This window comes from Molossus molossus, unplaced genomic scaffold (genome assembly GCF_014108415.1).
Source record: "Molossus molossus isolate mMolMol1 unplaced genomic scaffold, mMolMol1.p scaffold_m16_p_9, whole genome shotgun sequence".
NCBI lineage: Eukaryota > Metazoa > Chordata > Mammalia > Chiroptera > Molossidae > Molossus > Molossus molossus.
Genome location: NW_023425403.1, coordinates 30,244,390 through 30,257,913, shown reverse-complemented (window position 1 = coordinate 30,257,913; position 13,524 = coordinate 30,244,390). Strand labels below are relative to the sequence as shown.

Below are 13,524 nucleotides of genomic sequence, written 5' to 3'. Positions count from 1 at the left end.
GAGCTGCCTGTGGCTCCAGCCAGATCAGCTTCCCTGAGCCTCAGTTTCTGCTGGTTTTTCCAGCCAGAAGTTATGGGGACTTCTCTTCCTGGCACTGGAAACCTGAGTGGGGCACCTGGTGTGGGACGGGGACCCCTCAGTCCTCAGGAAGGACCTTGCCAGCCGCGGGAGCCTCCTGATTTTTATCCGCCACACGTGGGTGTGGGACCAGCCAGTCGCGCCGCCGCCACCCCTCGCGCCTCCGCCCCTCCTACCGGTCTAGATGTAGCTGCTTTTTTTTTTTTTTAATTCCGTAGTTGTAGGACTTCCATTCAGCTTGATTTCAGGCGGTTTTGGATGATGGTTGTTCTGTAGTTTTGTTGTAACTTGGATGTGGTTGTGGGAGAACGCGATACTGCGTTTCCCTACGCCGCCATCTTGACTGGAAGTCAGTTTTGTTTATTTTTAATGAAGTCTAGTTCTGAAACAGGAAACTAACCTATTACACTTGATGTAGTTCCACCTAGACTTTGTTGTGCTCGTCAATATTGGACTAAAATTTGTGAACTAATCCTACTGGAGGGACAGGTCTGTTCTAGGAGAGGACATAAGACACTGCTCAAGCTCCAGAAATCTTTCAGCGCTGTGACTGTGGTCCTAGACTGCTGTCCACATCAAGGGGCTGGCAATCAACAACATGCATGGTTTAGAGCATGCCAAAAAATCTAAAAAGCTGTAAATATTTCAAAATGAAGATGACTCATTGTATTCAAGCTGAAATCTCAAACGTTAATTTTTAAATCTTTCTATACAAATGTATCTTAAAATCAAATCTTGTAGCAATTGAAATAGACTGGGCTAGAGAACAGTGAGATGCCTTGTGATGAATGGAAACTAGCTTTAGCTTTTGTCTATTTCTGCAGAAAAGTGATGTGATACTATAACAAAATAATTTAATTTTTATCTAGTGATTCAAGTAGTTCAAATAAATCTTAAATAATTATTGGTGAAGTTCTGGTAACTGACAGTAGCTTGGGGGGAAATAGTGATGGCATCTGTGGTGCAATGAATTCTTATATCTTACCAGTGAAAATTATCACAGCAAATACTATTTTTCCTTAAAAACCCTATTGTTTATTTTCTTTTATTTCTTGGAAGGGCAATGCCATTTCACCACAAAATAATTTAGTTAATAAATAAGTTTCAAAAGGCAATTATCATCTTAAGTTTGTACAGACCTTTGCAAGTTACAGAGCATTTTTACATAATTTGTTTTCAATAGCTTTACTTATCATTTGATAACTTTTTACATTTACATAATTTTTATATTACAAATTGAGGGCTTTCAAGGAGTGTTTTGAGTTATATATTTTTACCATTTAAACCTAAAAATTAGCTTGGAGGAAAACTAGGGCAAATTTGCTTAAAATTTCAGAGGCCATATTTTGTACATACGGGTACAACTAGAAGTGGTTTTGCATAGGGAAGCTCTTTCTGATGGATTACAACCAGTTGCTACAGATTTCATTTAAGAGCTAAACCACACACCCGTTCTTCTATTTAAGTTTTAAGTGTATATTATGAAATCAAATATGGGCCAACCAAAACAAAAATTAAATTTATGAAGATCCCTAGTTTTAAAAAAATACTGAACCATCCTCCAGAGAATAGCCTCTGGGAATATCTCTTTCTTTTCTTTTTTTAAAATATATTTTTATTGATTTATTAGAGAGAGAGGAAGGGAGAGACAGATGCATCAATGTGAGAGAGCCTCCTCTTTCACACCGATCAGCCTCCTCCTGCATGCCCCCACTGGGGATGGAGCCCACAACCCGGGCATGTGCCCTGAACAGGAATTGAACCGGGACTCCCATGAGAGGGCACTCAATCTACTGAGCCACACAAGCTGGGTTCCGGGTGTATCTTAATTGACTAATTTGTAATCAGTAAATAGTAGAAAAGGAAGTGGGAGTAATGTTGGTTTATAGCATAAGGGCAGAAAACAAGAAAAATCCCATTAAAGATTTATTATTACCTCTTAATTCTCTCTAGTAAACCTTTAGTAAAGTGTGATCAAAAATGTAAATTTAAACATATTTTCTAATAACAGAACAAGTTCATCTGATAATAGTACAAGAGGTTTTATTGACTACGGTGCAAGCTAAAGCATGAAGAAGAAACAATCATTTAAAAACACCAAAGACCCTTACATAGCAAACATTAAGAAATAAATTAAGACTCCTTTTGGGCTGCGCCTGGGAAGAAGGACAAGCCTCATTCACTTCGATCCTTGGGTTCTCGGTATTTCCATTGGATGTAGTCAAAGATGTCTTTCTCACTATCCACTGGCAGGGGTTCTCCAGCAACTCCTGCAAGTAAGAGACAAAATAAAATATTTACTTACAAACCAGTTTTAGAATTTAGTTATAGAAGATTCAGAACTGACAGCTATATGGGACATACTTAAAGAAAAGAAAATGGTAACCAAGCCACTGAAAAAAAAAGATATTGCCCACCCCATCCTCCCACACGAGCCTGTGCTTGAGGTTTGTCATACATACGCTAGTGCTACCAAAGGAACCTGAGGACGCCAACCATGGCCTCTGAGGTGATCCAGTTCATGAGTTTCCTCTCTGCGGGATCTCCATTATAGCCACCATGTACTATATAAAATACTCCTTAGTTCTTTGGCAACACAAAATGGGGTTCCTAGACTAGCGGTACTGGCATCACCTGGAAGCTTCCTAGAAATGCTGGATCTTGGGCGCCACTCCAAAGTCCACTGAATTAGAATCTGCATTTAATGGGGCCTCCACATGATTTTTATACACATTGACATGTGAGAAGTCTGCCCTAGTCTACCAAGAATGAAAGCCCGATTTTAAACTTTTAGGACAAAATCGCAGAGAGTAAGCAATTCTTACTTATAAACTCTAAACCATGGTGCCAAAGCTACCAGATTTGGCCTGGCACCAAAAGCAGTGATACCTGGGTTCTTTAGAAGTCTTGAAGATAGATTTAAAAAAACAAAACACTTAGATCAATAAATTTTCTTTTGCTGACCATCACAGGTAGAAAGAATTTAATCCATGTGATAGAGCTAGAAGTAATTCTTGCTATCAAAGCCTTCAATTGAGGGCCTGGGAACATATATGCCCTAAAGCCCTCTTTGTTGCCTGAGGAACAAACAATACAAAGAAACTACAATTAATTGGCAATAGTTACTTAAAGGCTTTTTAGAGAAATGCAAATTGCTAAAACAAAGTATCTTTGAAAATAACTTTCTCTCCAGATGACAGGGGTTATCACTAAGGGACACAAATACTCACCAGTGACTCCCAAGGGACGAATTGTGTACTCATTGATTGTAAAGCCCTTTTCTAGGGCATGAGCTCTCATATTCTTATTAAAAATATCACTCCCAGTGAAATAGAGAACACCACAGTAATACTGATCCTTGGGTATCAACCTAAAAAAAAAAAAAGGCAATAAACAAATTTAAATCTTTTAAATTTAGCAAAAATAACCTGGCCAGTTTGGCTCAGCGGTTAGAGCGTCGGCCTGCAGTCCAGAGAGACCCGGGTTTGGTTCCCACTAAATTTAGCAAAAATAAGACTCTTAAAATCAATAAGGGCCCTGGCTGGTTTAGCTCAGCGATTAGAGCTTTGGCCTGCGGACCAGAGTTGTGGGTTCGATTCCGATCAAGGGCACATACCTTGGTTGTGGTACGTCCCTGGCCCTGGTCGGTCGGGGTCATGCAGGAAGCAACCAATTGATGAGTCTCTCTCATATCAATGTTTCTCTCTTTCTCTCTCTCTCTCTCCCTCTCTTTCTCTCTCCCCCTCCCCCACTCCCTCCCTCCCTCTCTCTCTCTGTCTCCTCTCCTCTCCCTCCCTCCCTACCTCCCTCCAACTCTATCTAAAGATAAATGGAAAAATATCCTCAGGTGAGGATTTAAAAAAAAATCAATAAGGTACAAAGCACCTAAAATAAGTCTATGTAGCCAAATGACACAAAGAGGAGACTATCATTAGGTAGACCATTCAAAACACCCCAACGCTGCGCAGTTTAGGTTTTAGTAAATTATGTTCTGCAAGATGTGTGGAGAAATGAAAAGCAGTATCACTTATTACAACCAATTTTCCCCAGGCAGGAATTTCCTTTTGAGCTGTGGAAGGCATCATGATGAGATGGATAGCTAGAAAAAATAAATTAGATTCTGTAGACAGTTATTATTTATATATTTTCAGGCTACACATTTTCTATAGCAGGAACACATAGCACTTCAGAATGAAAAGAGATTCTAGACATTTATGTGAATTCCAAGATATATAGAGGGAGGGGTGGAAAAGAGAAAAGAAGGGAAAAGTTAATAGGTCAGCAATAAATACCTGATATCAATTCTCCTGTGTGGATATTCCTTTTCATCATTTTTACTGGGAAGCTGGCAAACACCCTAAAATGGACATTTAAAAGAGTGTTTAAAGATATTTTTAAACTTAAGGCTTAATTTTATTATTATTATTATTTTTATCCTCACCCGAGGATATTTTTCCATTTTTTGTACAGATAGAGAGGGAGGGAGAGAGAGGAAGGGAGAGAGAGAAACATCGACGTGAAGGGACACATTGAGTGGCTGCCACCCGCACGACCAACCAGGGCCGGGGACAAACTGCAACCGAAGTACGTGCCCTTAGCGGGAACCGAACCCGGGTCTCTCCGGACCGCAGGCCGACGCTCTAACCGCTGAGCCAAACTGGCCAGGGCTTAAGGCTTAATTTTAATTACATATTGTTAAATGTGAGGTTATTTTTGTTTTAAATGGAGGCAGTTTTCAAATTTGGAGCACTTTTAATTTAGTTTTTTTTTTTAAGTATGTTTTTAGGGAGAGAGAGATAGAAACATTGATCAGCTGCCTCCCACATTCCCCCCTCTGGGGACTGAGCCCAAAACCCGGGCATGTGCCCTGACTGGGAATCGAACTGGGACCTCTCAGTCCATGGGACGCCGCTCAATCCACTGAGCCACAATGGCCGGGCTAACCTAGTTTTTCTATGCGGTATTTGTTATCACTACCTTCCTATTATACTTCATGATAATGAAAGAGCTACATGAAACAGCAGGCAAGGACTATAGTTATGAGGACTTGGCCTTTGTGTGATTCTAAACAACAAGCACCAAGGAAAAGCACCAAACACGAAAGACAGACATCAAAACCAACAGAAAAATGCAATTTGGAAGAAATGATTATTCAGGAAGAAGAAAACAAATAAAAAAGCTATGAGTAATATTCTCAGATAACAGGAGATATTCCATCCAAGAAATAAGGGCAGATGCTACAGCAAAAGAACATTCAGGGAAAAAGTTTAAATTAAAATAAAAAATATGATAGCAAAAGTAGATGAGTTAGAAATTATGGAAACCTCCCAGGAATTAGAGGACAGATAGAAGAAAAATAAGAAAAATTTAAAAGATAAGAAAATCAGGGTTATTTTCTTCCTTCTCTGCAAGTTCGTTTTCATTATACTTCTACAGTTTTCAAATAGGTATTTTTAAGGTCTGTTTTGCTATCTTTTCCTTTTCCAGAAAAATGGGGGGAAATTCTGGACTAGTCAGCAACCCATAAATATGTAAAAAGAGCTACAAACATCAAATTTCAAAATAGTTTCAAATGCCACATTCTAAGAAAAATATACAAATGAGGGGGTTCTGGTTTTAAAAAGTAGTTGAGCTGGTATACATATCACTAAAAGCTATACTTTTTCATTCAGCAACACAGAAAAATTAAAATCCAAAATGGGTATTTTCTTTAGCTGTTGCTATGGCTGAAAGATTAATGAATCCTGTTTATCTTCAAAATATGAAACCTACCTTCTTAGGCATTAAAAAGTTCCAACTCAACCTTCAAATGGATCAGAAATGACGTCCATCTGGAATTACCATGAAGCATGACCTTGTGGATATGGATGTTTGGATGCCACAGGCAATGATCTTACTGTCTGTCACATTAGTAATAGGACTTCATCTAATGGCTTTGTTCCTTTCCTCAAGACTAACTGTATTTCCTACACTTTTTCTAAAGTGTTAGGGTTAAAGAATTTCTCTGAATCATTGTAAATTATTTATTAGATAGAGTGGATTAGTTTTGTTTGGCATTACAATTAGGTAGCTCCATGCAAGTGTCTGGAATAAAGCCCCTCTTACTTCCTCAGGGTAGTCAAGGTATCTTCTACTGTCCCTTGAATCCTTACTGTTGATATTTCACAGAAAATCATCCAAGGCCAAATTTGCACAAAATGCTAAAATTTGTATGGTGCTCATCATACATACAGCAAACAGGCATCTAAATGCAGAAGGAATTGGTCTTTTCTTTCTAAATGTTAGTCACAGAATGAATAGCTCAATTATCTAAAGACCATGATTCTACAAGATTTGTAATAACCCTGGCTTTCCTAAGGTTTGATTACTATTAAAAGAATTAACATTTTGAAGATAACTTGAAAAATACATGAATGGTATTATCTTTAAAACTAGTTCGTAGTTATAGCAACAAAAGGTTTTGAAATCAAGTAGATAAGGAATGAGAAAGGTTTATTTCACCTTATAAATTGAATTCATTTCACAGCCAACTTCCTTTTAAAAACCTAGAGATCTTAACTTCTTTGGATGTCTCTGCTAATATTCATGTACTTAGGGTCATTGCTCTGATTCTCTCCCCGCCACATCTATTTGGCTAACTCCCTTACCTCAAGTCTTTCCCCAGGTCTCATCTTCTGTGCCTCTGACCATCCTATATAATACTATGACCTGCACACCCATCTCCCCATACCCTGCTCTCCCTTTTCTTCTTTTAAAAAATAGTACTTATTACCTTAACCTAACACATTAAACAATTTATTTATTATGTTCCTTGTTAACTATCAGTCCCTTCCCACAATCCTCAAATATAAGTTCTACTTAAATTCACTGATATATCCCAAGCTCCTAGAACCTGGAATGTAGTAGATGCTTAATATATATTTGCTGAATTAACTGAATATACCTTCTCACCCTATTGACACTCATTCTCACCATTTTGTTCTTTTATATCATAAACAGCAAGGTCTGAACCAGCCTACTGCAGCAGTCACTGGGATTTGGCTGCCCATTCACTTTCCAGGCAAGAGTCTTCTCTTTTTTGATTGAGCAGCTACTAGGATAACCCATTTCCACCACTGTCAGCAAATCTTTACATTCATGTATACTTGGCTACCTACCTTTCCTTTTCAGATTATAACCAGCCCACCAGCTTGTAATTTTTCCTTGTATTCTTGCTAGCTGAATTACTATAGCCTCTGTTGGTCTTTCCTCTGTATCTCTCTGAGCACTGTTCAAACAGTAAAAAAATGCTTCTGCTATTGTATTGCATAAACACCTTCCATGTAGCTAACTCTGAAAGCAGGTGGTGCACTTCCCCAGTAGGGAGTCCCAGTGCCTTTCACAGAGATGACTACTGGAGGAGGAGAGTTAGGCCAGAAAGAGCACCCAGAATGTACCCAGTGAGGACACTTACAATGAAAAAAATCCAGCGTGTTTAGCTCATATTATTTTTAGGATTTTTCCCAATTGAATGTACTTTAAATGTAAGATTTATGCGTATTTGGTATGAGTGAATTACAATCAATCTAAAATTTAAAGGATGTTCATGGAGCATATATAAACCCTATTTTAAATAAGATCTCATGTATGTATATACTTTTGGACATAGAGTCAGAACTCAGAATCTGACAGATTCAGGAAAACATATATTTAATTCCCAAAGACTGGCTAGAATTTTATTTTTACCTTTCCCAAAATTCTTTTGAAAACATTGATAAAGTGTGACCAACTTAGGCAATATACTTTCACAGCCCATTAAAATCACCAGGCTGAATTTAATAACACAATGTTTTTTTATGATTAAATATACATAAAATTTACCATTTTAACTACTTTCAACTTCCCCAAATGAAATTCTGTACCCCTCCCCATTCCCCCCTTCCCCCAGGCCCTGGCAACCACCATTCTACTTTCTGAATGGTATGATATTTCAATTATTTATCTCAACCATCTTCTTCTACTGTTGGTCAAAACTGTTGTCAAATGTATGCACAAGACTTGCTAATTACAGCATGTCTATTCTCCAAAAGCACACTCTTTCCTTTCAGTCATATAACTTGGGGAAAAGGGGGCACAGAGAAAAGGGAATCCAAATGATGTATATATTTAAGTGACCAGTAGAATAAAGGTAAGCCTTTATGACTTTAGTCCTAGACTTCTATTTGCCTTCCTATTGGTTTTTATACAGGGTCATTTATTAATCTGCTTTTAATCCATTTGCCATTTATCTTGAATCTAAATTTTAATTCCCTAGGAAGACTACAGGATTTTGAAAGTTTGTCATGATGGGTTTCACTTTGAAAATCTCTGCAAGTGTGCCCCTCTGTGAACTCCTCTACCTAGCATTCCACATAACATGTTTCTAGCACATACCTTGATTTCTTTCCTTTCTTTGGTACTGTAATAGATTAATACTCTTCAGACAATTTTAATCTCACTTACTGAAGAATTCTGAGTCAGAGAATATGAAAACATTTGCTATTTTAGGGAAAAACTTATATGTCAAAGTCATTAGGAATATTTTGAAAATAGCAGGTTATGCCTAATGATCTATTCCAATGGCACAGATATTTACAAGTGGGGATTTTAAAAGAAAACTTTTTTACTAAAATATTCTGAGATTAGCATTCTGCTAATTATTCTTCTCTGTGGTCTCATGGATATTTATTGACTGTAACATTAAGCTACTGTGAGGTCACACATCACAACCATTACTGAACAGTCTTTAAGGTTTTTCTGATTTGTTAACTCAAACAACTACTTACCATGAATTTTGTTTCTCCTTTCGACAGAGTATCCGTAATAAAACAGACCTTTTGTAACTGCTCCACAACACGATGTAACAGCTTCGGCTGTAGAATCATAATTAAGGAATAAGAAAAAGAGCAATTACTCTGTTACAGCAAGAAAACTTTTTTTACATCCTCAGTAGAGGATTTGCAGACAAAGTGGAAGGGAGGTAGGGAAGGAGAGAGAGAGAGACAGAGAGAGAAACATTGATGTGAGAGAGACATTGACCGGCTGCCTCCCATACAATCCCAACCAGGGCCAGGGACCAAACTGCAACTGAGGTACATGTCCTTGACTGGAATCAAACCTGTGACTCTTTGGTCCATGGGCCAATGCTCTAACCACTGGGCAAAATCAGCCAGGCCAGCAAGAAAACATTTTTAGTCCGGCTGATGTGGCACAGTGGTTGAGCATCGACCCATGCACCAAGAGGTCGCCAGTTCGATTCTAGGTCAGGACACATGCCCAGGTTGCGGGCCCGACCTCCAGTGGGGGGCATGCAGGAAGCGGCCAATCGATGTTCTCTGTCATCAATGTTTCTCTCTCTCTCTCCCTCTCTCTCTAAAAGTCAATGAAACATTTTTTAAAAAAAGAAAACATTTTTAACATGAGTTTTCTGATTATTTGTGGAGAAATGCCTATTTTCCTATGCTCTGAGTAAGTACTTTTTTTCTAACAGAAAATTTATCTTATTAAGCAAAACTTATTTTTAGATACCATCGTCTTTCAATCATGATATCCCCCAAACAAACATCATTTGTGTTTATCTGTTTCATTAAATCAAAGTTACCTGCTTCATCTTTAAAAGGCATATATTTGAAAATAAAAAATGTTTTGCATTCTTGAGTTTTCTAATCGAGGTCAAGTTTCTAAATACAATATTATTTTAATAGAAAACTATTCCTTTAATGAAAACCTAAATATCATATTGGGTATTTCTAAAATATTTATGATAGACAATAAATAATTCTGGAAATATTTTACTAAATTTCATCTCTTTCAAATGTTAGACGGTCCTCCCAATTCCTTATGAAAAAACATGTATCCCTTTCAAAAACTTACTTTGACTTTCACATAATTTAATCAGTACAAACTTCAACTGATTTTTCAGAAAGATTAAAGCAAAAACTTATTCTGAAAATATCCAACTATCATTTAGAAAATGATACTGCACTGCTATGTAAGATCGATCACAGCAAACATAAATTCTGAGGTACCTGTTTGTTTGATTCAGAGGTAAAACTTGGATGGGTCAGAAGAACATCCATGTCACCACTGGATTCTGCACCTATGAAAACAGAAAACGTACAGAATTTTTCACGTGAATTTATCTGTGAGACAAACAGAACCAGGGTGATGACACACATTAATGGGCCTTCCTTCTCATAGCCTAACTTTCGATTTCACTAAGCTTCATATTCAGAATTACTGAAAAGATTTCAATTTTCTGTCCAACTATTTAGTTATATTGATGAAAAAGGCAGAATCTGGTGTAACAATAGTCACTGGCATTAGATATCGCACCTAATTTGCTAATTTAATGTAGCTAGTATAGCTCAGTTGGTTGGACATCGTCCCAGGCATCAAAAGGTTGCCAGTTTGATTCCCAGTCCGGGCACATGCCTGGATTGCAGGCTTGATCCCTAGTAGGGGGTGTGCAGGAGGCAGCCAATTGATGTTTCTCACATCAATGTTTCTCTCTCTCTCCCTCTCCCTTCTTCTCTCTCTAAAAAATCAATAAATAATATTTTTAAATGCACTTAAGTATTTAATAAAGAGTAAAAATAACATTTAAAATAGCTTTAAAAGACATTCTATGAATACTATATATCTAAAAATTTCAAACAATATACTCTAACTCTGTAAAGGTTAATCAGAAAACTCACTTTAATTCTTATGATTGAACTTATTTAATGAATATTGGTAAAAATAACTATGATAGTGTCATGGATAAAGAGCACAGCACATTATAATGACGTAGGCTTTCATTTTGATCCCTATTTTAAAACTAAATAACTTCAGGCAAGTTACATACAGTTGTTTAAACCTTTCTTTCACTATGAAATTTTATCTCCATTGAAATGGAATTTTTTCATTTTAAATCTTTTTTTTTTTTTTCAGTATTGCAAACGAAGACTATATTCCTCTAGATCTCACTTTCCTTGTCTACAAACTATTAAAAACTACTTTATAGGCTGTTGTGCAACTAAATAAGAACATGTGTCAAAGCATCTAGAATAGTGCCTGGCACATAGCTGGCATAAAATAATCCTGTTCACTGCCTCTTTTCCCATTTTTTAAGTATAATATATGTAAAAAATACTTCTGGTCACGGAAGATCTTACACTGTCTATGGACCATCATCCTATCCATCAAAAATCTTTAACCAGATTTTTAAGTGAAAAAAAGGTATAGTACACCATGTATATATTATATTACCTTTGAGAAAGAGAGAAAAGAAAACCAAAAATGTATATTTATATTTAAATTTAAAAACACTGAAAGAATACACAAGAAAGTGGTTATTAATGGGTCAGCAGTGGGAAGGAATGAAGAGAGTAAATAGGGGTAGGGTAGAAGAGAGACTTCTTAAGAGTATATCTTATTTATATTAAAGCAAGTAAGCATATAAGTGACTGATAAAAGCAAAAGAAATAAAAATAAAAAAATATAAATCCAGAAAGGCTGTTCAAATGAGCATGCATGTGACTTTCTGTGTATCAAAATCTGTTTTGAAAATATCAATTCCAAGGCCCCACCCAAGGAGATTCTTATTTAGTAGGTTTGTAGCAGTGTACAGCAGTGTGTACATTTTTAAAAACTTCCTAAGTATTTCTGATTGACAGATGTGAACAACATAACTTTAATTCTTTCATTTTGCAAATACAGAAAACAGGATATGGAGAGACAAACTTACTTAATTTGGCCTGAGAACCCAGGTATTTTGGCCCCAATCCAGTGTTCTTTCTACTTATCAGCAATTGTGAATTTAGTCCTTTTCTCTCCCCAGCTCTATTCTTATAGCAGCTACCCAGAGAACTGCTTATAGCCCGTCACCTACTTCCACGCAAAACTCCAGAGGTGGCCAGAGATTCAGTCAGATATCTATTCTAAAGTTTTAAATAAAGTTTTTCTATTCTAATTGTTAAAGTTTAAATTTTTTTTTTATTTTTTATCCTCACCCGAGGACATTTTTCCATTTTTTGTTCAGATAGAGTGGGAGGGAGAGAGAGGAAGAGAGAGGGAGAGAGACATCGATGTGAAGAGACACATCGAGTGGCTGCCACCCGCACGTAAAGTTTAAATTTTTTAACTTATGTTACCCTTCCAAATTTTTGAGACCATGATTGTGTGGTACGCATTTTGTTCGTATTCACATAGTAAATGAAGATCAGCAGAACCTCGTTGTTGTGAGAATTGGTTTTGAACTGGTGCTTCTGAGACATTATTCTTAGATCCATTATAGAAAGCTTAGAAAATACAAAAAGTAAAACAAACAAAAACTACCCACAGATTCACTAGCATCTAGCCAGATAGCCACTATTAAGATTTTAACACACTCAAAATTATTCTACAAATTTGTATTAAAATTAGTCACTAAAATATCATTCCATAAAAAATTCAGTATGAACTTCATCTAACTTTTCACATATATTTCTATCTATAAATAAATAAACTTAGCTATTACTACTGGATCTTAGTAAATCTGTTAAGTAACACAAATTCCATCTTTTTAACCCACGTTTTTCATATATACTAGGCAATTTTAACATCAAAGCATGAATCACCTGAGATTAAGAAGTGTATTACCTCTTCTGAAACTGCCACAGACTGTAGCAATGTATTCAGAATCCACATTTTTAACTTCATTTAGTACAATATCCTAATAGAAGAAAAATTAAGTCAGAATTCTAAAAATGGCTTTCACCAAGGACACTGTCAATTCTAATTGAAGAATACAACTCAGCACACTCTTACTTGCATTTGTAACATCTCTTCACGAGGAATTCTTTTTTCAAAGTCCTCAAAATATCTATAAAGACAGAATAAATAGACAAGATTTTTGTGACATTTAAATCTTCTTAAAAACTACATTTCCTGTCATATCAAGTGTCCTTATACCATCAAATCATTCAAATATCAAGATTAAAATTCAGTAAGACAACAGTAAAATTGGGGGTAGGGAAAGTTTATTCCTTAACTTGGATCAAAATCCTTAAGTGCCATCCTTGCTGATATTTCAGATACTCCATCTAAACTTATTTATAAATAAACGTCACATTCACATGCCCAGAGTAAACGAATATATTTAAGTCAGTACATTTCCAAATTAGACTGCTCCCTATTGACAAGGGGTTATAATTTATTGCCCTTAAATTACGTAAAATTACTGTATTTTATTGTATGTTTTTTTATTAATTTTTAGATAGAAAGGGAAAGGAAGAGAAAGATAGAAACATCAATGAGAGAGAAACATCAATCGACTGCCTCCTGCAAGCCCCTCACTGGGGATCAAGCCCACAACCCGGGCATCTGCGCTGACCAGGAATCGAATCAGTGACCTCTTGGTGCATGGGACAATGCTCAACCACTGAGCCACACTGATCAGGCAAATTA

The 13,524-nt window shown here is 36.6% G+C and overlaps 1 protein-coding gene across 1 annotated transcript in view; it reads right to left on the bottom strand.

Moving 5' to 3' along the window:
- Window positions 1-2,104: 2,104 nt before the first annotated feature.
- Window positions 2,105-13,524, bottom strand: part of POLB (DNA polymerase beta) — a 28,105-nt gene continuing 16,685 nt past the window's right edge. Inside the window, exons 8-14 of the mRNA XM_036250362.1 lie at window positions 12,886-12,940; window positions 12,718-12,790; window positions 10,125-10,195; window positions 8,883-8,969; window positions 4,371-4,435; window positions 3,309-3,448; window positions 2,105-2,348 (exon numbers count right to left, since the gene is read on the bottom strand). Coding sequence (XP_036106255.1) covers window positions 2,254-2,348; window positions 3,309-3,448; window positions 4,371-4,435; window positions 8,883-8,969; window positions 10,125-10,195; window positions 12,718-12,790; window positions 12,886-12,940 — 586 coding nt within the window. The 3' untranslated portion in view covers window positions 2,105-2,253. The remainder of the gene's footprint in view (window positions 2,349-3,308; window positions 3,449-4,370; window positions 4,436-8,882; window positions 8,970-10,124; window positions 10,196-12,717; window positions 12,791-12,885; window positions 12,941-13,524) is intronic.